General features: G+C 40.4%; 1 protein-coding gene across 1 annotated transcript in view; it reads right to left on the bottom strand.

The window, feature by feature from the left end:
- Positions 1-3328: 3328 nt before the first annotated feature.
- The window catches only part of LOC108801539 (L-threonine ammonia-lyase-like), a 36288-nt gene continuing 14586 nt past the window's right edge, over positions 3329-25030 (bottom strand). The window contains 7 exon segments of the mRNA XM_018573427.1: positions 3329-3516; positions 7547-7604; positions 13266-13433; positions 15263-15388; positions 19116-19191; positions 23472-23568; positions 24422-24587. Of these exon segments, the coding sequence (XP_018428929.1) occupies positions 3418-3516; positions 7547-7604; positions 13266-13433; positions 15263-15388; positions 19116-19191; positions 23472-23568; positions 24422-24587 (790 nt within the window). The 3' untranslated portion in view covers positions 3329-3417.

Raw genomic sequence — 25030 nt, forward strand, 5'->3', positions numbered from 1 at the left:
CGGCCTACGCCTGAAAAGGTACATGAGCTTCTTTGCGGCGTTTTTGTCGCGCGTTTCCATTGGGATACAGCCAAGTAGCCCTCGGAAACGCGCGTTTGTCGCGTGTTTTTTTTTACCGCGAATCGCGGTAGAAACGCGCTACAAACGCGCATATTCGATACGCCTAGGTGTGAACAGAGCCTTAGGGGTAGGGCACTAGGCAGAAAAACAAAAGCACAGCCTAGGGGCAGCCCCTGATGGTGGCCAAACCTTTACACAGCTAAAAGCATCTCAGTTTTTTGCCTAGTGTCAAGGAGTTAGGACCTAAGCTCCCTGCTGGGAATCTTAGTTCTCTTGTTTGTGCAAGGATATTTTATTTTCCCTTTTGCATCTGTCTTCTCGACCTTCAATCAACAGCTGAGCTGGGCGACAAGCTGGATAATAAAGAATCCTTGTAGTCTTCCCAGCTCAGCCATCGAGTGCATGCAGATCCATAGCTACCTGCGGGGTTGGCTGCGACAGCCCTATCCTAGATTTGAGGGCAGCGTGTGAGTATTTCTCACAGGGGGAAAGTCCATGAACCCATCACACCCCTGACCACTTTTTCCATATAAATTGGATGGGTACAGCGGTAGTTAATGAATAGCAACTGACTTGAACACAATTAGCAATAGGGATACCAGCACTCTAGATAGGACAAATGTTCTGCCTGAGGAAGGGGATCCTGTGAGACCCCAAAACGTTGCACCCCTGTGATATGCTGCATTTACGTCAATAAATAAACGCATTTGATCTGCATCTGGAGTGGCGGTGTCCCTATTTCTACTTGTTTTCCTCAGGAGGGCACATATGACAGTGTGACTTGTTGCCCTGTCACAGTGTTCTACCTATCAGACAGCACCCCAGCTGTGACGGGAGGCTTCCTGTCTTGGGAGTTGGTGCCCTTCATGAATCCTTCCGGAGATCCCAGCGTCTCATAATGTTTCAGATAGCCCTGCGAGCTGTCTGTCAAGGTGCTCTAGCATTCTAGCAAAACTTGAGCAGACAGAATCTGTCTTCTAGACCTTCAATCAACAGCTGAGCTGGGTGACAAGCTGGATAAAAAAGATTCCTTGTAGAATGCTCTAGCATTCTAGCAAAACGTGAGCAGACAGAATCTGGAGCAGTTGCCTATAGTAACCAATGAGCTTCTGTCTTCAGTTTGTTCAGTTAGGCTCTGTAAATGTAAGATAGAAGCTGAGTGGTTTGCCATGAGCAGCTACTCCATATTTTGTGTGCTCCAGTTATGATAAATTCCCCTCATTGTGTATAAAGAGATCTCTTGCCCACAGGGCTGACATGAGATACATTTTTAAAAAGTAATGAAAAATAAGAGCACGGCATCTCTGTCAACTTTGGCATATTGTCAGCCCTGTGTAAACGGGAGATATCTTTGTAATGCATTTCGTTGTGATGGAGGCTGCAAAAAGCCCTATATCTGTAACCCTAGTACATAAGGATTGCTAGTTGCTGAACAGGCAAACCGCAATAGAGCATCTTCACTATTACAATGCTTTTTATTTGTGTGTGCTAATTCAAAGTAAAGCATGCACAACAACCTACCTGTTTATATCAAAAAAGTTATTTTTGTTATAAAGTGTGGGTAAAATATCAACAATACATTTATTTTTCAATGCTGGAATACAAAACAACATAAATACAATAACATTACTTTTTTTTAACAAAAATGCATAACACAGCATTGTTATAAGCCAATAACATTGCTTATTTTCCCTTCTGCCAATGTCAACTGCAGGACACAGTAGGGGAAACCACTGGGCACTGTGGGACCAGGAAATCAACAGTCTCAAAAGTTTTATTTTCTAAAAAGGACATTGGGGGAGGATTCTTCTTGATTGATTAGAGCAGGCAGAGAGAATAGCAAGTAAATGGTTTCTTCTTTGCAGGACTGACTTAGCTTACAACTTTTATTTAAGCGACAGAGTCACTTTACACTGCTGTAGGGAAATATTGATGATGTCTGAGGAGATGCTGATCTTGCTGATCCTCTAATTATACTACATTTTACTAAAGTCTACCCTGCAAGGTCTGTCTCACACCTTGCACAGTCTCTAATGACATGAAACACCCTCAATCCTATTAGTAGTCAGAGACCATATAAATTCTTACATGATAGTTTTTCAATCAACATGAAACCCCTTCCAAGTGCTCAGACTCCTCAAACCTACATATTCTGTGCATATATCCACCAATTTCATCTGATTTTACACAGACATTAATAACAATGGGTACAATATTTCTGCAAAAAAAATAACAATGGGTACATACCCCTACAAATCCCTGATATCACCATGCACAGATACCCATTGTCTGTGTCCTCAGATATCTAACCTAAAACAATTCTTTGCTAAAGCAGTTTTCATTTACTCTGCAGCACCATATCCAAGTGTCCCTTAGCACTGATAGAGTCAGTGGGAGGAATTTATAAAAAAAAACTGGAGCAGACAGAATCTGGAGCAGTTGCCCATAGTAACCAATCGGCTTATCTGTTCAGTTAAGCTTTCAAAATGAAAGAAAGTAGCTGATTGGTTGCCATGGGCAACTGGTCCAGATTTTGTGTGCTCCAGTTTTGATAAATCCCCTCAAGTATGTTTCCTACCTATCCCTGTGAGTAAAAGTGTATGTTTGAACTTGAATACGATTGTGTTGCATGAACAGGGAAAATCCTAATTTCAGAATCTATTGTAAATTAAGTCAGCTGAGGGTCTTTTAAAAATGAAGTTTTAAAGAACAATAATGGACAGCAACCTGTGCACAGTAACTAATAGAAATAATAGTCCGACCTCACCATCAGGCGAACACTGGAGGACTGGCTGTTATGGATTACTACACATGATCGCAACATATTACTAGAAAGATCACTGAAGGGAAGCAACTGTTGGTTTAGTTAGTTGGGGTGGAGGAATGTATGTATTACAGCTGTGTTTTTTGTACTTATCTAACATAATGAGGGGCTGAATAATAAAAGATATTCAACATTTGCATGGCATTACAGTTGCTAGATGGTGCCGAGGAGCATAGAAAATTCCAATGCGTCTTTAGCTCCTTCTAGTGGCTGTAATGCCATGCAGATGTAATTCCTCTAGCTACAGTATATGCTGGGCAAACCCATTATAAATAGACCCCTTAAAGTATAATGTACATTACATTTCCAGCATATATTTTTTAAGAAAACAAGCAGTGTACATTCTATTCACACGCTGATTGGTACTTTCCTCTATTAAAAATTAAACATAATTCCATAAAGAAATACACAGGAATCGTCATGATCTGCTTTTCAAACCTGAAAGCAAAGTTGGCATGTTCTAATAAAAAGTCTATACTTGCAGGTTGTGAGAACAAACACACATCCCATCTGTGACGACCAAGCCCCTCATCCTATTGGTCTATCCATTTCAAGGTGGAGTATCTGTCTGCTAGCGCAGTCCTCAACTGTGAAGAGTGGCTCTTATCCCTGGTCTCCACCAGACAGGTTACCTGTATTCAATGAAAATAGTCAGCAACAATTAGAGCTCTACCTGAATTACATTGCTTATCCAATATACAGCAAATTGGTCATAAACCTAAGACTGAGAAAACAATGCAAAAATGTGCAGTTCACCTGCAGTCAAAACCACAAAATTATCAGCTGAAGTAATATGCAAACTGTAATTTTCCTGTAAGGGCCCATTTAGACATTTCCAGTATGCTGCGTTGGGTTGCTGTACATGTGTTAACGTGCAGTATTTCACATGTATGTTGCTATAAGGCACCTTTTTTTTTTTGTATGGGCTGCCCATGCACCCACACTGGTTATAATGCACCTGGCACAATTTTGGTTGACATCTGTAAATTTTGCTGTACTACAGCACACATGTGCTTTCCAGGTATGTTGGGGTGCCATGGAAAATAAATGGCACCACACCGCACCACACTGCACTTAATGTCATGCCTTTCAGTAGCTCACAGTAAAATGCATGTTTTTTACAACAGCACACTGGTCTGAATATTTTTATTTTTATTATACAGGACTTATATAGCGTTTACAGTTTGCGCAGCGCTTTACAATATAAGGCACATTATAAAGACATTACAATCACAATACAATTCAAGACAAGATGGTAAGGAGGGCCCTGCCCCTGAGGGCTTACAATCTAAAAGGGAGGGGGAAGTGATACATGAGGCGGTAGCTGTGTGGGGATGAATTGTTTGGGAACGTGATGGTTGAGTGGTTAGGTTGAGGTGAGATAGGCTTCCCTAAAGAGATGAGTCTTAAAGAAACGCCTAAAGGCAGTTAGAGTGGGAGATAGACGGACAGGTTGGGGGTAAAGAGTTCCAGAGGATGGGAGAGACTCTAGTGAAGTCCTGGAGGCGAGCATGGGAGGAGTTGACGAGGGAGCTGGGAAGCAGAAGGTCTTTTGAAGAGTGGACGGAACGGTTAGGGTGATACTATGAGACAAGTTTTGAGATATAGCCGGGGCAGAGTTGTGGATGGCTTTGAAAGTCGTTGTTAATATTTTGAATTTTATCCTTTGGGATAAAATTTAAAATATTAACAACGACTTACAAAGCCATCCACAACTCTGCTCCTTTGTATTGAGATTGTAGTGCATCACAGGAGCAAGCTTGGAGCCACCCTCCAGAAGGAAGGACAGTCTCAGCACCAATTCAGAGATGATTTGAGGATCTACAGCCGAGTAATATACATAAAAGATACATTTTTATTAATAGTTAAGGTACATAAATGCATTTTTAAGATTCCTGAGTTTAGTGTTACTTTATTTACATCTTGAGCTTAGTCTGAATTTCTCAATTTTGTGTCAATTGTATTTAAGGAAAGCCACTTCACTTTGAAGTAAGCCTGGTATGAGAAAGTGCTAGTTGCCTGGCTTGCTATGACTCTCTAGCTCCAGTAGTTTCTGCGCCACAGGCCAGGACAAGTGCACAAATCACAAAAGTCCTTATTAGGACAATTGCAAGTTGCTGACTTGCGATTTCCTTCCGATTCTGTTGTGAATGCACCCTTAGTATTGGCAATACAAAGTGCCTGCTTATAGTGTTATTATTCTTAAGGCCTGCCTGATGAAGGCTACACATGAACAGTTTGTAGCCCCTTGGCTGCAATTACTTAACTTTAGTAGGCTTGTGCATGAGGTGATTGTGGAATTTTGATATTAGCTTATACACTTCATATTGATATTAATTAGCATATACATTATTATTATTAATAATATGTAATACTTCAAGCCCTATAGGTGACAGAGCACTATATAGACATATACATTCAACAGACAAACTTTAGATGAACCCTAAGAGCATACAAGACATATTAAGGCACAAATGCATGTCATTCCATATGCTTGGGCTGGAATAGAATGTATATAGAAGAGTCTAGAACAAGTTAAGAGACATGCTGTCTGCAGGAATATCAGGTTTATGTTTAGTCGCAGTGATGTAGGCCTTGGCAGCCAATCATGTTGTAGCCCATATGGTTGTACTATAACATTTCTTATAAAAAGCGGCCTGCTAGCCTCTGTTCTTTGAACTGCTTGTTCCCAGCTGCAGTTCTTATCAGTAAACCTGTTAAACAAAAGCTTCTGCCTGGTCCAATCCTTTGCTATTCTACTTCATGATTATGATTGTTGCTCAAACCTTTATAGATCAAATTGTCAAAATTTCTCTCTTTCTTCAACACATTCCCCACATTTTACAAACTGTTCCCCACCCCAATGTCCTTCACTATACCCTGCCTGCCAGGAACAAAACATACATTATCACTTTAGGGGCATACAAAGTACACTGCCAATTGTACGAATCCTCCTAATTTTTCTAAGAGTGTTAGTGACAAAGAAAAATCTAAAACATTTATAACAAGCTATGTTTAACCAGTATTGATCAAGCATCAAATAGCTGCAATAATTGATTAATTCCCACAAAGGCAGCATCTATACCTGTATAAAGACATTGCATGGCTCCAAGCTGCACAAGCAGATACTCAGCTTAAGAACCATAAGAATATAAAAACAGCAGAAATCAACAAGATATATTTGCATAGAATTTAGAAATTATAAGGGCTTCGTTTAAAAAAAAAAAAAACGCAGTCAGTGAACCAGTAAACTATTACAAGCACCATATACTGCAAGAAAAATAAGCTGCTTTCTGTTTTTTTTTTAAAAAGGACATATAATACCATATGTGCAGCGGTGTTCAGCTTTGAAACATGAACATGATACAGACCAGGCCGGACACAACACAAATGAATGGCTGGGTATTCCTGTGTGTCAAGGCTCATGATTTATTCTCTAATTTCCTTCTGAAATACCATTGGTATTAATTTATATCTAAATCCAAACGTTTTATTTCCATTTGGATAGAGTAATGAATGGTTAAAAACCCTTGTCAATTTTTTTTTTCCCTTTTGCCTTATGTGTTTCATTGGGGACATTTCCCTTCACGTCCTGTCGATACAACAAGAACTCAGGACTTCTGAAAGAATGATGCGAATGATTGAGACCATTGGATCAGCATGACATCCAGGCAAATAGCATTTTCAGAAAACAAGATCACAAATGGCCCACCTACATTTTTCTTTTAGTATGTTTTAGTGATTTTTATTATTTCCATGCTTAAAAGGAACTTGTGAGGCCATAAATATGGGAGCTGTCACAGTTGACTTGTTTCAAAATGTGAAGGCTCTTGGACTGTCACCTAATCCTAGTGGCTGCAGGACCAGCTTCTCCGACTTCACTGGTCTGGAACCAACACCTTTGAAAAACAAGGTAGCAATGGCCGCTCCCAAATTTCTATACTCATAGGTCCACTGTAATTAGCCAAAGCAATCCAATACTTCTTTTATGTCATAAACATAATATGCTCTATGCCTACTTATTTAACCTTGGGAGATACATACAATTGATTGTTTTTCTTCGACTCAACTACAGTGCTCATAAATGTTGAAATATGTTAGTGGTTGATCCATAAGGAACATTGTGAAATATAGTCTGTAACCCTTCACTTATTTCCTGTGAGTCTGCCAGTTGGGTGTTACAATGAAGCATATTGAATGACAAATAGTCTCTAGAGGGAGAGAAACGTGTGTTCCTCTTTATTCAGAGCAGCAACTCCAGCCCATTGAGAATGTGTAGCTGAGTCTTTGGGCCAGGATTGGAGGAGTTAAGTCCCAGTGTTTATTTTGGTTACAATAATGGGAACCATTTGTGAATTACAACAGCAAATTCCATCTCCAAAGGGAAAACAAGGGAGAAGGTTTAAGAGACTGGAGCCGGGAATGTACACGGCCTTTGTGATTCACTATTTGGCAGCAGTGGATAACATGTTAGAAACACATCTGGGCTTCCAATAAACACAGGTTTATCCAATAAACACAAAATTCATAGAGAATAAGAATACATTCATCCTTATTTTAGATTAATCGATATGAATTACTTTATGCTCCATGGTGCTTCAAAACATTTTTTTATCTCATACCTTTTCTACTGCATATGAGGACCTTCATGCCATTACCTACCTCTAGGGTGAACAGGTCATTGTTCAGGAAAATATTTTCCTTCTGCATATCCAGCACCCTGAATTAAAAAAGTCATAATAATTAAAAACCAACCAATCTACATAGGTACACAAACATTAAACAAAATGGACACTAAAGACTAAAGTGTTAAATGCCACATTTAAAAAAAAGTCCAGACACCATGGCAGGTCCATTTTGTTGCAAAGCAATGAAGATTCCTAACTCTCAAAATCACTTTATTAAATGTGAGCTAGCAGTCTGCCAATGTCTTTTTACTGGCAAACTCTACTGGATCACAGGATGTTCGGTTCCAGATGCTTTAAGACATGCTAAATCAAAACAGTTTTCCTTTTTTGGGATCAGATATTAACAAATAAATTTTTGTCAAATGCACCATAATACTTTACAGTTTTTATAAACTGATAATAAATATTACAAACCAATGCTACACCTAAGATGTAGCAATCACCTGACTACAACAATGTGAATTCAGTTTGACACATAAAGCACACTTCAATACCCTTCAGCAATACTCAGTTCACACTGCCCCTTCTCTTTCCGCTATTCACAATAAGGTCCCACTCTACCTCCCTCTCCCCATCCACAATTATCTTCCCCTATGCCCCCTAAACACGCCTAGTTGCACCTGTGTTTCTTGTGCAGATGACTTTCAGTCCTCTCTATTCTCTGTCCAGTCAGATAGCCTCTCTTTTTCCCTGGTCCATGGTCATACTCTCTCTTTCACTTCTCCCCATCCTTGATCAGCTCAAGCACTGCATTCTTTCTTTTACCCCCCATCCATGATCATCTACTTTCTTAGTTAATTTTTTCTTACTCAGTCCTTGATCATCATCTGCTGTGACTCATCTCTCTTTACTTCATGGTCAGCTATTACTCCATCTCCTGCCATGTTCAACTATCACTATACCTCTTTATGTTCCACTCTCTGGTCTACAACATGTTGCTATTCTGCCTCCTATACCATCCTCCAAGTCCATTTTTAGCCACCATTCTGCCTCCTATTTCTTCACACAAGTCCTATGACCAGTTAATGCTCTGCACCTTCTCCAAATGGTCTACATGTAATAAAAGTTAAGTATGAGCTCAGAAAAACAAAAACTGCTATTCTAATACTAATAACAGACTGCATATATGTCATGTTTTTGCACACTTTTACATGAGGGTGAAAGGACAGTAAAATACTTGTAGCCCCTACCACCTTTTGTGGAGTGGCTACTAGAAATGTAGTGTTGCCAGAGCTGTAGTCAGTCTGGCTGAATTATAGTTGGCATTTATCTGGTTAATTACTGGTGTTCTTACATTGATTGTACCTGCCTGAGTGGGGTGTGACCAGGGCCGGATTTACTCTCCCTGCTGCCCCAAGGCTAGGTTCCGCAATGCGCCCCCCTCCCCACCAACCCCCCCCACCCATCAATGGATAATGGCAACCGGATGGCAGGGGCGGCAGGGTTAGTTTTAATTGTGTTTATTGTTTCTTTCTGTAACATTTTTTATCACTTTTTTATTTTTATTAGTTTTTTACTTTTTTACATTTTTTTTCATCTTATCGTTTACTTTTTTACATTTTTTTTAATCTTATTGTTTATTTATTTTTTTATAATTATTTTCTTCTTCTTTTTTTTTAAAATGATTATTTTCTTATATAATTATTTTCTTATTATTTTTTATTTATTTATTTAAATAATTTTTTTATTATTTTTTACTTTTTAATCACCTTTTAATTTAATTATTATTTCTTATTATTTTTTACTTTTTACTTTTTATTTATTTAATTATTTTTTTATCAATTGATTTTTTTTCCACTTAACTTTATCGCTATCACACAGGATCTAACAAGCCCCTGTGTGATAGCATTTGGAGGTGACAGGCTTACACGGAGTGGCAGGGTTTTAACCCTGCATCGCGGCCAGTAGGGATAGAGACTCGGTGGTGGAGGAAGGATGGAGCCGGGAGGATGGAGCTAGCGAGGAGAGAGGTAGGTGCGGGGGGGGGCGGACGGACAGGCTGCAGTGTTATTACAAGTGATTTTGGAGACATTGCCAAGATCACTTGTAAACAAACAAGCGTCTTCCTCACACTACATTTAGCCCTGCTTGGGCTAAAGGTAGAAAACTATTTACCGTCCGCCGCCCAGAACTGAATGTTCCAGGCATCAGGGGATTGATTCCACACTGCTGCCGCCCCTCTGCTCCCTGCCGCCCCTAGGCCGGGCCTCGGTGGCCCTGTGGCTTATCCGGCCCTGGGTGTGACCCTGCTGCAGTGTGGGATGGCCAATGGGGGAACATTATGAGCGTGTGTGTGGTTCACCAGCCAATCACTGGTGGTTTCATGGCCAGTGGTGAATGCTGGGGAAGGGCATATATACTCAGAGATTTCCATGTGCTCAGTCTAGTTCCAGCCTGGTTGGAGTTCCAGTCTGCCCCCAGACTTAGGCCTGTGGAAATGCTTGAGTGGGGAAAATGTTCACTAGGCCTCAAGCCTGGAGGATGTTTCTGTTGCGGATTATGGAGAAGAACCAGGGAAGCTGATGGCTGCTTGAGATGCCTGGGATAGAATGGACCTCAGGAGTAAGCCTTTTGTCTCCTCTACTGAAGATTCCATACCTATCCTTGCTCAATTGTTGCTCAGATACCCAAAGTCAGCTTGTGCTCCTGTTGATTTTGCACTGGAATACTGAAAGGGACTGAGTCTTGAGTCTGTTTACTGTGCCTTGGATGTCCAAAGCACTAAACCCTCTCTCCCAGTTTAAATGTTCTAATAAAGTTAATCAGCATCATTCTTCTGGCTTGGATTTTGGCTCTGTCGGTCACTATAGGAGGGTGGTTAAGGCTATTGGGGCAGCTGGTTGCCAAAATCCCCTAGACAGGCTATGGATGACCCGTATATTCCAGCAGCTCCTTCGGGGCTGAGCACTACATGCTCACTGTGTATCCTCTTCCCTGACTCTCCAGATCACCTTCTTCTTCTCCCAGGTGCTGCCATATTAACAGCAACACATATTTCTACTTTGATACACAAGACTAGAAAAATGGGAACTGTGCTCCATCCCTCCCAGTACCTGCTCAGCTGCCCAGCAAACTGACTATGAGCAATACAAAACAAAACAAAACCACTTAATTTCCAGGGATATGGAGCCATGACTTGCTGTTACAGGTGTGGGCTTTTTATGGATAGCTAAATAGAAACTAGTCTTAAACTTCTAATTTGGTGTTTGTGTCTTGTTCTTTTATGTATAATAGCTAAATGATGAGGAGCTAAACAGTCATGCAACCTTACTATCTATGTAACAAAATTTTGGTTTAATATATTTTTTATTGTTTTGTTTCCATAAAAGTACATTTATATAAACATTCATAAACATTAGTTTCACATTATCTCTTAGTTTTAATAATTATTTATAGCTCTAATTGAGATAACTACAACTTTCACCCACTTCCAATATCCACCACTAATCATCCATCATATTTTACTTCCTCTATCACTCTCTTCTCCATTCTAACTCCCGTTCTTATGGTTTCTAAGGGGGGGTGGAGGGGGGGAGTGGGAAAGAGGGGGAAAGAGAGTGTACCCATCCCTTATACTTCATTTAGAATACCCCTCTAGTATTTGTGTCTTCTATAACCCATAATATATATGTGGACCTTACTGTATCCCCTTATATTGTCCACGTTCCTCTATTCATATTATTATTTCCCTCATGTGTTCACTAGTGTGATAGCTAAACAATATACAATCAATAATAAACCCTTTTATTACAAACTTAAACCTTATTCCTTCCTCCCCACTGTCCTTATTTATAGTGATCCTACTTTTATTGTGTGTCCTAACTACTATTTAATTATCTACTTTCCTATACCCTATGTGTACTGCCTTCCCCTTCTACTTCTTCTATATATACCTCGTGTCCTCACTTCTTAATCCCGTCTTCCCATTTCCCCTCCTCTCCATAGAACCATCTTCATTCCTTTCCGTCTTTCATTCATACGGGTCATATAATATATTTGTCTAAATAATTTTATAATCATATATTTCTTTATTCCTATTTGACCATACATGCATTACCCCTTAATCCTTTTTCAATTACTGCCTTTAACCTTCTTTCAGCATTTTCTCAAATTCCTCCGATTGTCTAAATGATTCCCATTTCTCCCGTATCTTCTTATAACTATCATTCCTATCTGTATCCTTTGCACTTATGGAAGAACTAAGTGCAAACTATCTATGTAACAATATGCAAAGGTGCAAAACTGAAATATTGTTTGAATACCACTTGTATCTTATATAGGACATACAAGTCTATTCAAGTTTTAATTCAACACCCAAAACATAAATTGTCACTGATTCAGAGTATAAAGACACCACATCCCCCAAGGTTCAACATACAACATAAAAAGGTAGAATTTTAAGATGTTAGAAAATGAAGAAAATACAAAAGTACACGCTATTATAATATCACTTCTGATATAAGAAGAATATGTTACAGGTTGAGTCAGAAAACATTTATGTTTCCACATATCATAGAATTTCTTTATATCTTATATTGAAAACCATCTGTGTGCCCAGATTGTGAGATAAGGGAACACTTGTGTCACGTATTTCACAGAACTCAGTCTACTTCTTCAGACAACATAAGTATGGTATCTGGTCAGATTGTAAAATAAGGGCATACTTGTGCAAGGCATTTCATAGAACTTAGTCTACTTCTTCAGACAAGATCAGGATCGCATTACACAGTATATGGGAAGGCCTGAATCAAGGTATCAAGTATGCATAACATTGGTGCCTCCATGGAACTGTAGGTACTATCCTGACTAAAGGGCCCCAACAGAGAGAAGGACAAGATATATTGATATGGGCAGAGGGAATAATGAAAAGTTAAGGAGATATCCAGAGGAATCACTCCCAATGGCCACCCAGAGTTCAGAATCCAATGCTCTGCAATATGCAGGGGTGCTGGAGAGGGAACGCAGGGCACCATCTCTGCTGGCTGGCTGGCTGGGAGTCTCAATTCTGGGTGATGGGCCATTTGTGATCACTGTGATCAGTCCTGCACTAATTAGAGTGATGACATTGGCATGAGGAGACCAGTCAGCTGCATGAAGTGTGATTGCAGCTGACCAGTCACCCTTCCCAGAGCTGATGGCTCAGAACATACTGGAGTGTGGAAGGAGGTAAGTATAGCTGGGTCTAAAATCTTTATTAAAAAACAAAATTGGCTAGGATCAGTCAAAGTGCTAAACATTAATGTTTATTCCCTAGCCAGCATTCAGCGTTAAAAGGATAATTTGAAGCAACAGTGAATGCATTATTACATTACTGTTCTTTCTGGGGGAAACACAGCAATAACAAGCACACCAACTCTGATCTACTGTATACCCATTTGCTGACTCAATACGAATGTGATTGTAATAATTCCATTCTTACAATCTCATATTTACATTAAAAGGCAGAAGGGTTAACACTGTGGTTTGTCTAAATCAGAACATAATTGTAATAATCCCATTGGTGAAGCATTCAGACCACCTGCTTTACATAACACACATGCTAACATGGCTGCCATTAAGCATATGAGAAAAGCACCATAACACCATGAAGAAAAAGCTGTTTGGTCAGCATTAAAATAAGTGTTAAAGCCCTCGAGGTGTGAAAGGGTGGTTGGGTAAACTTTCTAACCTGCTTGGTGTACTTGTATAATCACCTGACTTCTTCTCGACCAATTGCTTCCAAGAGCTTGGTTATCTCCCCTGGAAAATCTGGCAGCACGACTGAGAATTTGCAGACTCTATTATCTAGAACAAGAGCTCTGTCCAGACAGTGACGTAGCAAAGACAATGGCAGGTTCCCGCTGCACACAACCACCGCCACTCTGTAGAGAAAAGGTGATTTGCATATTATTAATTTCAAAGCAAATATAAAAGGTACACAACAGAAAGTTCTCATTTTAAAGAATCAGTCAAATGAAAAGGGCTCAATCACCCATTCTCCCATCGGGGGCTTCCAAGGTGACACCTTCCTGTTGTATCTTTAAGGCCTGTCACTACTTCTTTTCCAAGCAATATAAAAAATCATAAATTTAAATTAAAAAAAAAACAGCAGAGAGAGAGATAGACCCCACTCATGTTGGAAATGGCAGGGAGGCAAAGCTGACAACTCAGTAGTAGAGATCTTACCACTGAAAACCCTGAAGCATAGAATATAAGAAGAATGTTTTAGTGCATTGACATCCTCCAACCACAGAAATATTAGTTTTGGGTGAACTTACTTTTTAATATCTAGAAAATCTCTATTTTCATTGTTTATGCAGCAAATCCAGCTATCCAGAATTATTACCATGAATAATGTGTATGTATTAGGGCAGTAATCTAGAGCAGAGGAAGTATGGTGTGGTCTTCAAGAACTTGTTGAGCTAATTCAATAAAACAATGGATAGAGCATGTTGAAGTAATCCACAACACAACAATTATGGCTGAGTTTACAGCAGTCAGCTAAACAAAGATGATATAGGATTGATTCTTGCTACGGGGTGTTGTGTCACCTTTTGTCTGTACTGTGGTTTTCAATAAAATACCACTGACTTGCTTTGGAAGATCCCCCTATCCCAGCAACTCAGCCTGTATAGTGATTGGTGTACTGGTTGAAAGAAACCCTCTGGACACAACACAGAATGTCAAATAATGAGATAAAGATTGTGGTGAAGGCACAGTGGGTATGTAAAATTGATGATCCCTGCTGAATCACATTGTCAAACTTTTATAATGTTAATTAGCCTAAAATTTTGCTTTATCAACATTTAAAAGTTTGGGAATGCAGGCATAGTGGTTAAAAGAAAGCCTCTGGACACAACAGAGAATGTCAAGTAATGAGATAAAGATTGGGGTGCAGGCATAGTGGTTGAAAGAAAGCCTCTGGACACAACACAGGAGGTCTAGTAATGAGATAAAGATTGGGGTGCAGGCATAGTGGTTGAAAGAAAGCCTCTGGACACTAGACATGCAAATTTCGTTTCGTTGTAAATGGATTTTCATACGAATTTCCTAAAATTCGGACATTCGGATGCATCCATATTTCCAAATTCTAATGCCCCTGAATGCAAAAGAATCCGAAAGCTTGATTAATGAAAATTCGGATACGTCATTCAAAATGAAGCTAAATCAGACATGTGACTGTTCTCTGGCCAATCAGATGGTTTTATTTTGCTGTTGGAGGTTGCATTACAGGCATGAAACAAACATGTGGACGGATCTGAAATCCAAATCACGAACCAAAATACATTTTGCATCCGAAATCAGAAAAACAAATGTAATACAAATCTGAATGGATCCGAAACTAAACGAAACAAAAAAGTTTTGAGGTTACATGTCTACTGGACACAGCATTGAAGGTCAAGTAATGAGATAGAAGTTGCGGGGCAGGGTTTGTGTCAGTATAGTTGGAAATAATGGGCTGGTACAAGCTCTGGCCCACTTTGTCTTCATCTCAGCTCCCACCCTTTCACTGCAATATCTGTTGAATATGTTTTAAGCCTGTGTCGCACCCCCTGTAAAGGCATCTGTGGAAATGGAGGGTAACTTCTTAACCAGTTCAGCTGTAATACGCTACAATTTTCAGTACATGGGTAGTTATTTAGAACACAATCAGTATACACAAAAGGTATAGTTTATGCTTCAAGTGTCAAGATTTATCACATGTAGATACCTTTTCCCTTTCAGGTCTGGTAATGCTCCAGATATTAGAGCAGCAAGTCCCATGGCACCTTCTGCGTCCACTGTAGCCCTCTCACATTCTAGTAACCTCAGCATTGACAGCAGTACATCTTCCTCACTGGAATGAAATACAGTGACTTAGTATCACAGGGCCATTCACATGTAGCAGTAAAACCCAGGTCAATGTGTAAACAAACCTATGGAAGGGCCAGAGAATGAGGTTGCCACCAGTCTTTTGTCAGCTAGTCCTCTTAGTCTACACAGATTCGACTAAAGCTATCTACAGTTCTACACATGTATAATCTTATTAGACTGGGGGATATTGAAATCCTTTTTAGATTTACCAATAACTGTGTTGTGATAGGGCCTTTCTTAACAATGTATTCAATTTATATCCAGTCAGATATGCTCTTACACTACATAGTTTTTGTGAAGTCTAAATGACAATCAGATTGTAAAGTGTGTGGTCAGCTGTCATCAGTTGACTAAAATCTCCTTTTGTTTTTTTATGAGCATTGATAAATATGAGCTGTAATCAGAATCCGGAATCGTCTTTTATTAGTATGAACTAACGCCACCTTGTAGTGGAGCTCCATACTCCTCTCAAAACCCCTAGCTGAAGTAACTATTTTTTTTGCTCATCATATTTGTAACAGTTTTGAGTATGGGGAAGCTGTGTCCTAGCACAATAGATTAGTGTTCATAATTGGAGCTTTACTGATGTATTTAACACATTACTGGTAACATTTAAACTACGCCCATTGTTTTAGATGATAAGGTTAGGAAATAGGTTAAGGTTAGTGTAAGGGTGAAGGAAAGTGTAAGGGTTACATTAGAAGGTTAGGCCTAGGTTTTAGGGGGTTATGTATAAGAGGTTATTATACAGTATTATTATTGTTAATGTACAGGGTTTATATAGTGCCAACAGTTTGTGCAATGCTTTACAATAGAAGGAAGACATTACAGTTACAATACAGTTCGAGACAAGATGGTTAGGAGGGCCCTGCCCATGAGAGCTTACAATCTAAAAGGGTGGTGCTAGTGATACAAAAGGTGTGTGGAAATGAGTTGTTTGGGAGAGTAATAGTTCAGCGGTTAGGTTGAGGCAGGGATATGCTTCCCTGAAGAGCTGAGCCTTCAGAGATTCCCTAAAGGTAGACAGAGTAGGAGACAGCCGGACAGGTTGAGGGTAAGGAGTTCCAAAGGATGGGAGAGACTCTAGAGAAATCCTGGAGGCAAGGCCAATGAGGGGGGAGTTGCAGTAGAGATAACGAGTGGATGAGTAGCTTTGAGGTTTCATTGGTGAAGAACGGGCATATTTTGGAGATATTACGAAGGTGAAGGCGGCAGGATTTGGATAGTTATTGGATGTGGGGAAGAAAGGTGAGGTCAGAGTCCAGGATCACGCCTAGCACCTTGGCATGGGGGGAGGGAAGGATAGTTGTGTTGTCAATCTCAAGGGAAAAGTTGGGGGAAGGTTGCGTTTTAGGGAAAATATTAGGGTACACCTAAAGTTAACCCTTTAAATCACTAACCTAATCTAACCTAGAATTCCTGGAGCCTGGTGATTAGTTACCTCTCTACAACAGTGGTGACCTACTATAGTGTTTACAATCTCAGGCCCAAAGTCTTCTCCAGCTCTGGCCCCCCTTCAGTTGGGTCATACTCTAACAACGCGCTAGGAACGCCGGAAAATATTTTGGGATGCAGGATGAAAACATCACAGTTCTCCCTCCATCACGGACAGGTAAATAACTCCATTCAGTAATGAATACTCCATTAAAAGATAAAATTTCTAAAATAGCTTTTGCTGCACTTTTCATCTTCAGTTTAGAGATTTCATCCCGCAGTACTTCTCCCACTAAATGTCCTCAGTCTGATGGCCAGCATAATTCAACCAACTTCCTCAGAGCCCAGGTCATCCTGGACCCACTCCAACCTGTGACTGGGCAGTGAAAGGAGAAGCAGGACAGTGATGAGCTAATTTCTCTGTCACTCTGCTCTCTCCTCCTATCAGCATGCTTTTGGTCAGCTTATGAACTAATTAGTTCCTTGTACTACTTCCAGTCACACTCCAGCCCTACTGTACAGGGACTGCGAGAGGCCAATACCAGGTCATTTTGAGGTAGTCACACTGCTTACTTTAAAAAATAAATGTAATTATGTATTAAAAGACATCCCAATTCTCCCGGATGTTCCGGGAGTCCCCCGCTATTAGATAGCGGCACCCAACCGCCCGGGAGAGAAACATCTCCCGGAAAAAGGTTTACTCTGCTCGATCTAGTAGAGTAAATCTTTCCCTGCAACCTGTTTTTTTTTCTGACATCGGGGCCGCCAGCCGCCGTCAGTCAGAGAAAAAAAAAAAACAGCATAGGAATGCATAGCTGGATTGCTATTGGCTATTTCACTTTGCAATAGCCAATAGCAGACTAGTTATTGCACTCGTCCTCTGCTGCTGTCAATCAGCAGAGAGGGACCTGAAGTTCTCCAGTAGAGTTTGAAAAATACATTTCATAGTTTGTTAGTGTAGCGCCCTCTAAAATGTCGCTATTCAATTTAGAGATACCTGGACTGTAACCAGTCCAGATACTGATTATACAGAGCTCTGCACTCTATAGATGTCCCTGAATCTGCTGGATCGATTGCTCCTCCTGTTGCTGAGGAATAGGGAGCCTTGGCATACAGTGAGGGAGGATCCACCCTCAGGTTATGACTATGCACCTGGCCCTAGCCTATCCCTGAGTAGGATGACTCAGAGGCATGGTTGAGGGCAGGTAATAAAAGGTCTGGGGACACTGTGGAGAGCTCTCTTCCCCCTAGAGGCCTCGCCCTAGGAGGACTGTGTGTGATGCAGGAAACTGGCCTGGGCCTCAGCACATGGCAGGTGCTGAGGGACCTAGAGGCCTAGGATACACTGATACTTTGCTGGGCCCATGCATGTGGCAGGTGATGGGTGCCTTGTTCTAAGAAGATACGACCACTAAACTGGAGTGCTCCTTGGCAGTTGCAGATGCTGAGGGCACAGAGATTCCAGATCCTGTTGCTAAGGAAAATACCTGAGGGAAGCTGGGTCGGGGAGGAGTCCGCTTGTTGAGGGGTACCGCAGAGGAGCTGGTGCCAGCGTCCGTCTGGGACCCACAAGGGAGATCCCACACCCTATTCCAGGTATCGGTTCACAGTACTACTACTACCACTATTGGTCCCTGGGACCAGATCGCAGTGATTTCGGCCTTAGCGGTTGCTAGGGGAGAAAGCTGTCCTCAGAAGATTCCAATGGCATCCTACAGACCCTAAACCCTCTCTCTCCTATTGATGTTGCAAATAAATACCCTAAAAAGACCCTAAGACTCGAGCCGTTTTGTCCGTGAGTGTCGGTATGCTGTTGCTGATCAAAGGGGACCGGTAGCTGGAACCAACAGGTAGGAGAACCTATTTCAATATTCAGCGGCTCCTTCGGGGGTGAGCGCTACATTACCAAACTCGTAACTGCATTCAACTGGAATTTAGTGTATAGGTTTAGGGTCTGGTGAGGAGGGTTAGGTTTGGCCTAAGGATTAGGGTAAGTGTTCAAGATATGTTGGGCAGTGTTTTTTAAGTTAAAAGAAAAACAAACCAAACATTACCATTACCAGGTTCTCAGCACTAAAACATACTTAAAAGTATATAGCATATGGCATGCATGGTTGATCTACTGACCCAAGATTTTAGGATAGATAATGCTTTGATCGCAATCGTATGTCTCAACAGGAAGAGCTGCTACTGGCAGAAGGGTTGGCATACACTTTATTATTTTAAAATGTAAATACTGGGTATAGAAATTTGCATAACGCCACAGAAGTACTCACCTCACTGAGATAATGTGGTCTATAAGCTTCTTGGTTAATTTTATTGTATTGACACCAAAAGAAGGCCCACCCAGTTCTTTAAAAGAGAGAAATGAGAAATCAGTTTACGTGATTCACTCAGAAACAATCATCTATTAATCACCTCTTTTTACACAAACAGCAAAGAATGTCTTCAATTATTTGATAGTTGTTTCTATCCATTTTACACTATGTTGCTGTAATGCTCTTCTGAGTGTCTTCCTTCAATGGTAGAAAGCAAAGTTTCCACCTACATATTCATTAGCATGAATTTCATAGACTGCTAAAACAGTGAGGGCTCATTTACACTAGCTGAATGTTAAAACACAACGTTTACCATGTGGGTAGTGTCAGGCTACATGGCAGCAGTGAGCTGCAGTGCCTTGAATTGTTACAACACAAGGCACTCTTTGCTTTTCTTAACTTTATTTGGAGTGTACAAAGTGTACACTTCATTAATTGTTTGCGCACGTTAGCACTTTATATTGCCCTTTGGTCAGGTGACCTCCGGTGGCATCCAATGCCCTGTGGAAAATGCGGTATGTCTGCATTTTACCACAGTCTACTGGACATCACACCCACATAGTGCTGTGAACAGGGCACATAGAAAACAATAGTTTTTTAGCAGTGACTGGCATTAGTCCGTGCGGAAAAATGCCACATAATGGGGGACGCCTCAGGGAGCCCACAAACTCATTGGAGTTCTTGTTAAAAACAACTGGGTTACATGGATGGTCAATGTACAGTATATCCTGCTTTATCTCTGTTAAGCAACAATCATAAAACTCATTGTACATTGAAGACCAGTAGGAATCAGATGTGGGATTCATCTATCAGTATAATATCCTACATTCCACACCAAAGATGAGTGGCCATTAAGGAAGGGAGATTCCGGGGATGAGGGGAGCCCTCCTGTATAATCCTATCTTTTTTTATGGACATAGTTTTTAATAGGACACTTCAGCTCTAGGAGCTCCATTCATATTGACATAGGACACCTACAGAACCGTATCTCTCAAGAGCCCCTTTCATATACACAGTGGTTGGAAGGTTCTTGGGGTCAAGGCACTGTGGGACAGAGAGGGTTGTGAATAGGCATAGTTCTGTAGTCCAGCTGATAAGGCTGGCAATCACTGTGTTGTAAGCCCAAACAGAAGGTTAGGAGCACACTTGATTTCTGAGAGATCAACAGGTATTTTTTTGTACCTGTAGCATTTTAAAGGGATTAAAAAATGGGCAAATGTGCTTTTCTTGCAGATAAAGCACCCATGGATAGGCCAGCACCCAGAATGCACATTTGCACACATGTAAGTAATCCTACTTCACCCTGCTTTTAGTGAAAACAACCAAACAGTGTGTGCAGTCACCTAGGTCTCAGTATAATGGAATATTAGATAGTAGGTCTCACTTGGTGGGTCATGACTGCAACATGATGGTTAAAGTGCAAGCACGGCATACTACAATGCAAAATTATGTTTCAAATCAGAGGTAATCCAACATGTCTTTATATTACTGTCACTCTAAAACCTTCTGAAATATCATTAGTCTTTACACATTTAATAAAGACAAATTTAAGGTTGGTATAATGTCATACAGAATTTCTCCTTCCTTTTTCCTGTAGCATAACTATCTAGGGAGCTGCTGGACAGATGGGTACATCTGCTGTCCACTTTGAACGGAACTCAGATCCCACAAACAGACCAGTAAGGTAAAGTGGACTTTACTTTAAAAAAGGAAGAAAGCCCTGAAATGGAAGTTTAATTTAAACAATTGCAACAATAACAGAAATAAACTGACACTATACACTGACACAAGCAATATTGATTCAAAAATCAGTAAAAATACAATAAAACAAGTCATTTTAAAGGAGAAGACTATGGGGGGCAACAATCAGTATGGCCCTAACTAAACCAATGTCCAGTGAAAAACTGATAAAAAACTTGTTGGTGGTGGGGCCCTTAACTTTTGTAGGAGTGCTTGCTCTCAAAGGGAGAGTATTTGTAATCCACTATAATGGAGTGGGTGTAGCAGTCTTCTTAGATTAACTCTTCTGGCAGCAGTTTAATCCCCACAAACGTAAAAAGATAGAACTGTAAAAGATTGGCAAGAGGTATTTTACCACCGCTGTTGGACAAGTGTCCTGAGGTCAGCAGTCAGTTCACAAATCCTCCCTGGCAGTCAGATGAGAGGTCATGCCACACTAAGGGGCTCCCCTCTTAAGCCTGTGCTTGCTCCTTCTATGGAGTCCTTAGCACAAGTTCCCAGCAAGCTTTCTGGGGTTTTCTTCTTAGTCTCTCCAGGCTCCATACACTGCAAATCTTTTTCCTTACAGACATCTTGCTCTTTAAACAGCTCACAGCAGCACCTCCAATATCACTCTTCCTCCTCTCCCCTGGAATTTCCTGTTTCTGCCTTCTCGCCTCCCTTCTCCTGGCAAACTTTCCATTCAGGCCCAGGGAAGTAGAGGTAAGCTGTAACTGTGAATTAAAGGGGCCACCAGCCAGGGCACACTCCCCTGTCCTAATGGCAGAGCTTTATCAGACTTTAGATGGCTGTTATTACCTCTAATAGTCAAGAAAGCTTCTTCTCTGAAGCTTTCTGATTCAGTTTCAATGTATTGCTTGGTCCTAACTTTCCCTTACTTAATGGATAAGCCCTGGTCACTCTCATTCCATTGGCCAATGAGACTGCCTCAGTAGCTATAATGACAACCTCTTTGAACAGGGTAATGGACGTTTTCCTGACATCAGGAAATTTAAGGACCACCTAACAAAGTGAAGCTGCAGCACAGAGGGGCACATGCGTGGCTTTTCTACCCTACAACGCTAATAGCTGGCTTCTTGCTGTGTCTGCTTTTACACTGTATTTTTACTTTAGATAGTTTTACATTTTGTGCCGGTTCACTTTAAAATCTGTTTAAACCTAACAACATTTTCTGTCACTGTAACCATACCCTGTTCCCAGAAATGAAAGTTTTTCCATCCGCCTTGTACTGTACAATATTATCTCTTATGTATATTGCTTTGGGCGTATCTAGCCAGGGTCAGGATAAAAAGCAAACATATGTAGCTGAGCTCAAGGAGAACACCCTCTACCATATATGGGTTCTTTTCTGCACTAAAATTAGATTTCATAGCTTTTATTTCACAAAGCATTGTCTTTGTTGTCTCAGCAAGAAATATGAAAGGGATTAGAAATCAGCACAGCACAGATATAGACATGCTATGCTTTTCTATTACATGAGCACAGCATCAATTAAAGTTAGGTTAAACTTTTAAGCTATGAGTGGAAGTTTATTCTGACAAGCAGATTTGTCTTTCACACACTTACAGAAACAATTTAAATTTTCCTATCTACAAAGAAGCTTAAAAGCATCATAAGGTACATAACTAGTGTCACACCTACACTATATGGCCAAAATGTATTTGACTAGCCCTTCAAGTAAGTTTGAGTGTTTCCAGTAAAGCATCTAATAATGCTATAGCATACAAGATATTTTAGACAATTCTGTGCTTCCAACCTTATGGCAACAGTATGGGGAAGGCTCTTTTCTGTTCCATTATGGCTGCACATAGCCAACTCTGTAAAGGCATGATTTGAGGAGTCTGGTGTGGAGGAACTTGGGTAGCTTGCACAGTTCCCTGACCTCTATTTAAACACTTTAGGAATGAGTTGGAATACAGATTGCGAGTCAAGACTTTTTGTCCAATATCAGTACCTAACCTCACAAATGTTCTTTTGGGTGAATAAGTACATATGACCACAGAAATACTTTAACAACTTGTGGAAATCTATCCTTGAAGAGTGCATGCTTTTAAATCCTCAAAGAGGGAGCCAACTCAATATTAATGCCCAAGGTTTTGGAATTGGAAATCCACTAAGCTCCCATAGGTGTGTATTCACAAATATTTAGCCATGCAGTGTATAAATTACTACAGTATCGTGCCAGTGAATCAGTTAATAATATCCCACCCCGGGATCACCGTTCTCCTAACAAGGAAGGCTGCTTTTTCTACCCAGATTTTACAACCATTGTACTAGTTAGTAACTGACCACAAATAAACGTATCCATTTATTATGTGCCACCCACCTAATTTTTTATACATAGCAAGTCTTGATCTTTACACCTTGATCACAGATTAATTATTACAATTCTACACAATTGAAGAAACGAATCAGATTCCAATTATCATTCGATGGAAACCGATCTGAAAAAATAGGGATAGAATCTGACCCTAGTTTTCCTTCTTGTACCTTTTCAGAATCCACCTGTTAGTGAAATAGAGGTTCTAATATATAAGGGCCAGATGCAGTGAATAGTGCAACACAGCCTCCTACCTCCATACAAAGGATGAGTAAGATAGTCATGCTCAGTCAAGCAGCGTCCAGCTTTTAATGCCTGTTGTACTATAGGGAACTTCTCACTTTCCACACCCTGAAAATAAAAGAGTAAGACAATGATGATGTTAAAATTCGGTAGGCGTAACAGTCTAGCTTCTCTAACCCCTGACACAAAGGGGGGTGATTTATAAACCATTTGCATAGTAAACAAGGTTTGCAGCATATTATGGCCACTAAGTGAAGCCGAAGAGCATAGGAATTTATGGCCATAATACAATGTGATCTTATTGCTGTACGCTATGTGAGCAGTTTATAAATCACCCCCAAAGGGTAACCTGGACTACACAATTCTCCATTATTATCGGGGTCAGTCCACCAATAATTGATTCTAGTTTGGTAGATGCTGGTGAGCGATATCACTCCCTGGCTTCCTTGGTCTCTTGGAAACTCTGGTGGTAATATCTCTATGCCTAGAGTTCCCAGCTCTACCTGTCAGTGTTTGCTGTTACAAATAATTTCACTCTCCCTGTTAGTTTTTCATTTTGTAATATGGAGGCGGCATAAGACGAAGTGATATTTCCCCTTCTTCAGTTCTGGCAAGACAGCTGGAAACTCTTCCGGGGTGAACTTTTCTTGCAAGTCTCCAAGAGAAAAAATTATTGGATAGAGTATTCACTTTACCAAATCTAGAGAATGAACAAGAATTCCGTTTGTTTCGAGCAGCACTTCCACTTTTGTAACCATTAGTCCCAAATGGTCAACATTTACGTCTGAGATGGATCTACAAGTCTGCATTTACTGCCCTTCCAAAGAAACTTCTTCCAGTAGTAAAAACTGCAGTGCACAGCAACTTTCATGACCAGCACAGAATGATTGAAGTTATATTTTTTCTTAATGTTCATGTGTTTAGGTGCTTACATTTTAAAGAGTGCGATAATGTAACTTACAATAACTGTGATTTTTGGATTTAGATGTTTTAGGGCAGCTGCTGATCCGGCCAGTAACCCACAATGTCCACCTGCTGGAAATATGACTGCATCCAAACTGGGCACTTGTTCATATATCTCCAGCCCAACCGTTCCCAGGCCAGCAAGATATCCAGCACTGTCTTCTCTAATCAGAAAATAACAATGTATCAGATTGGGGAAATTATTAGATACAGCACATGCAGTAATCAGATAAATCAAAGAGTAAAGCTGGCCATACATGAAAAGATTTCTTTTGTTCAACCTGCAGAAATCTAACAGATTTCTCCATCCACACTAAATAGCATGGATGGATAAATTCCCGACTGCTACCGAACAATGAATGCACGTGATAGGCCGATTTTTGGCCCGGCTCCAGCTCAGTCGACTTTTGTCTAGGCAGTGTAACACACTGTTATACAGAAATCGGACCAAACACTAACAGTGTACACCCAGCTTATCATGTACAGTTATGTATATGAAAGTATTTTTTTTTTTAGTCCTTCCACTATATAGATCACCAGTGATGTACATTCTTATCTGTACATCATTCCATTAGAGTTATATAAAAGTATAATCTTTATTCAAATT

This window comes from Nanorana parkeri, unplaced genomic scaffold (assembly GCF_000935625.1).
Source record: "Nanorana parkeri isolate BGI_ZX_2015 unplaced genomic scaffold, ASM93562v1 scaffold2375, whole genome shotgun sequence".
Taxonomy (NCBI): Eukaryota; Metazoa; Chordata; class Amphibia; order Anura; family Dicroglossidae; genus Nanorana; species Nanorana parkeri.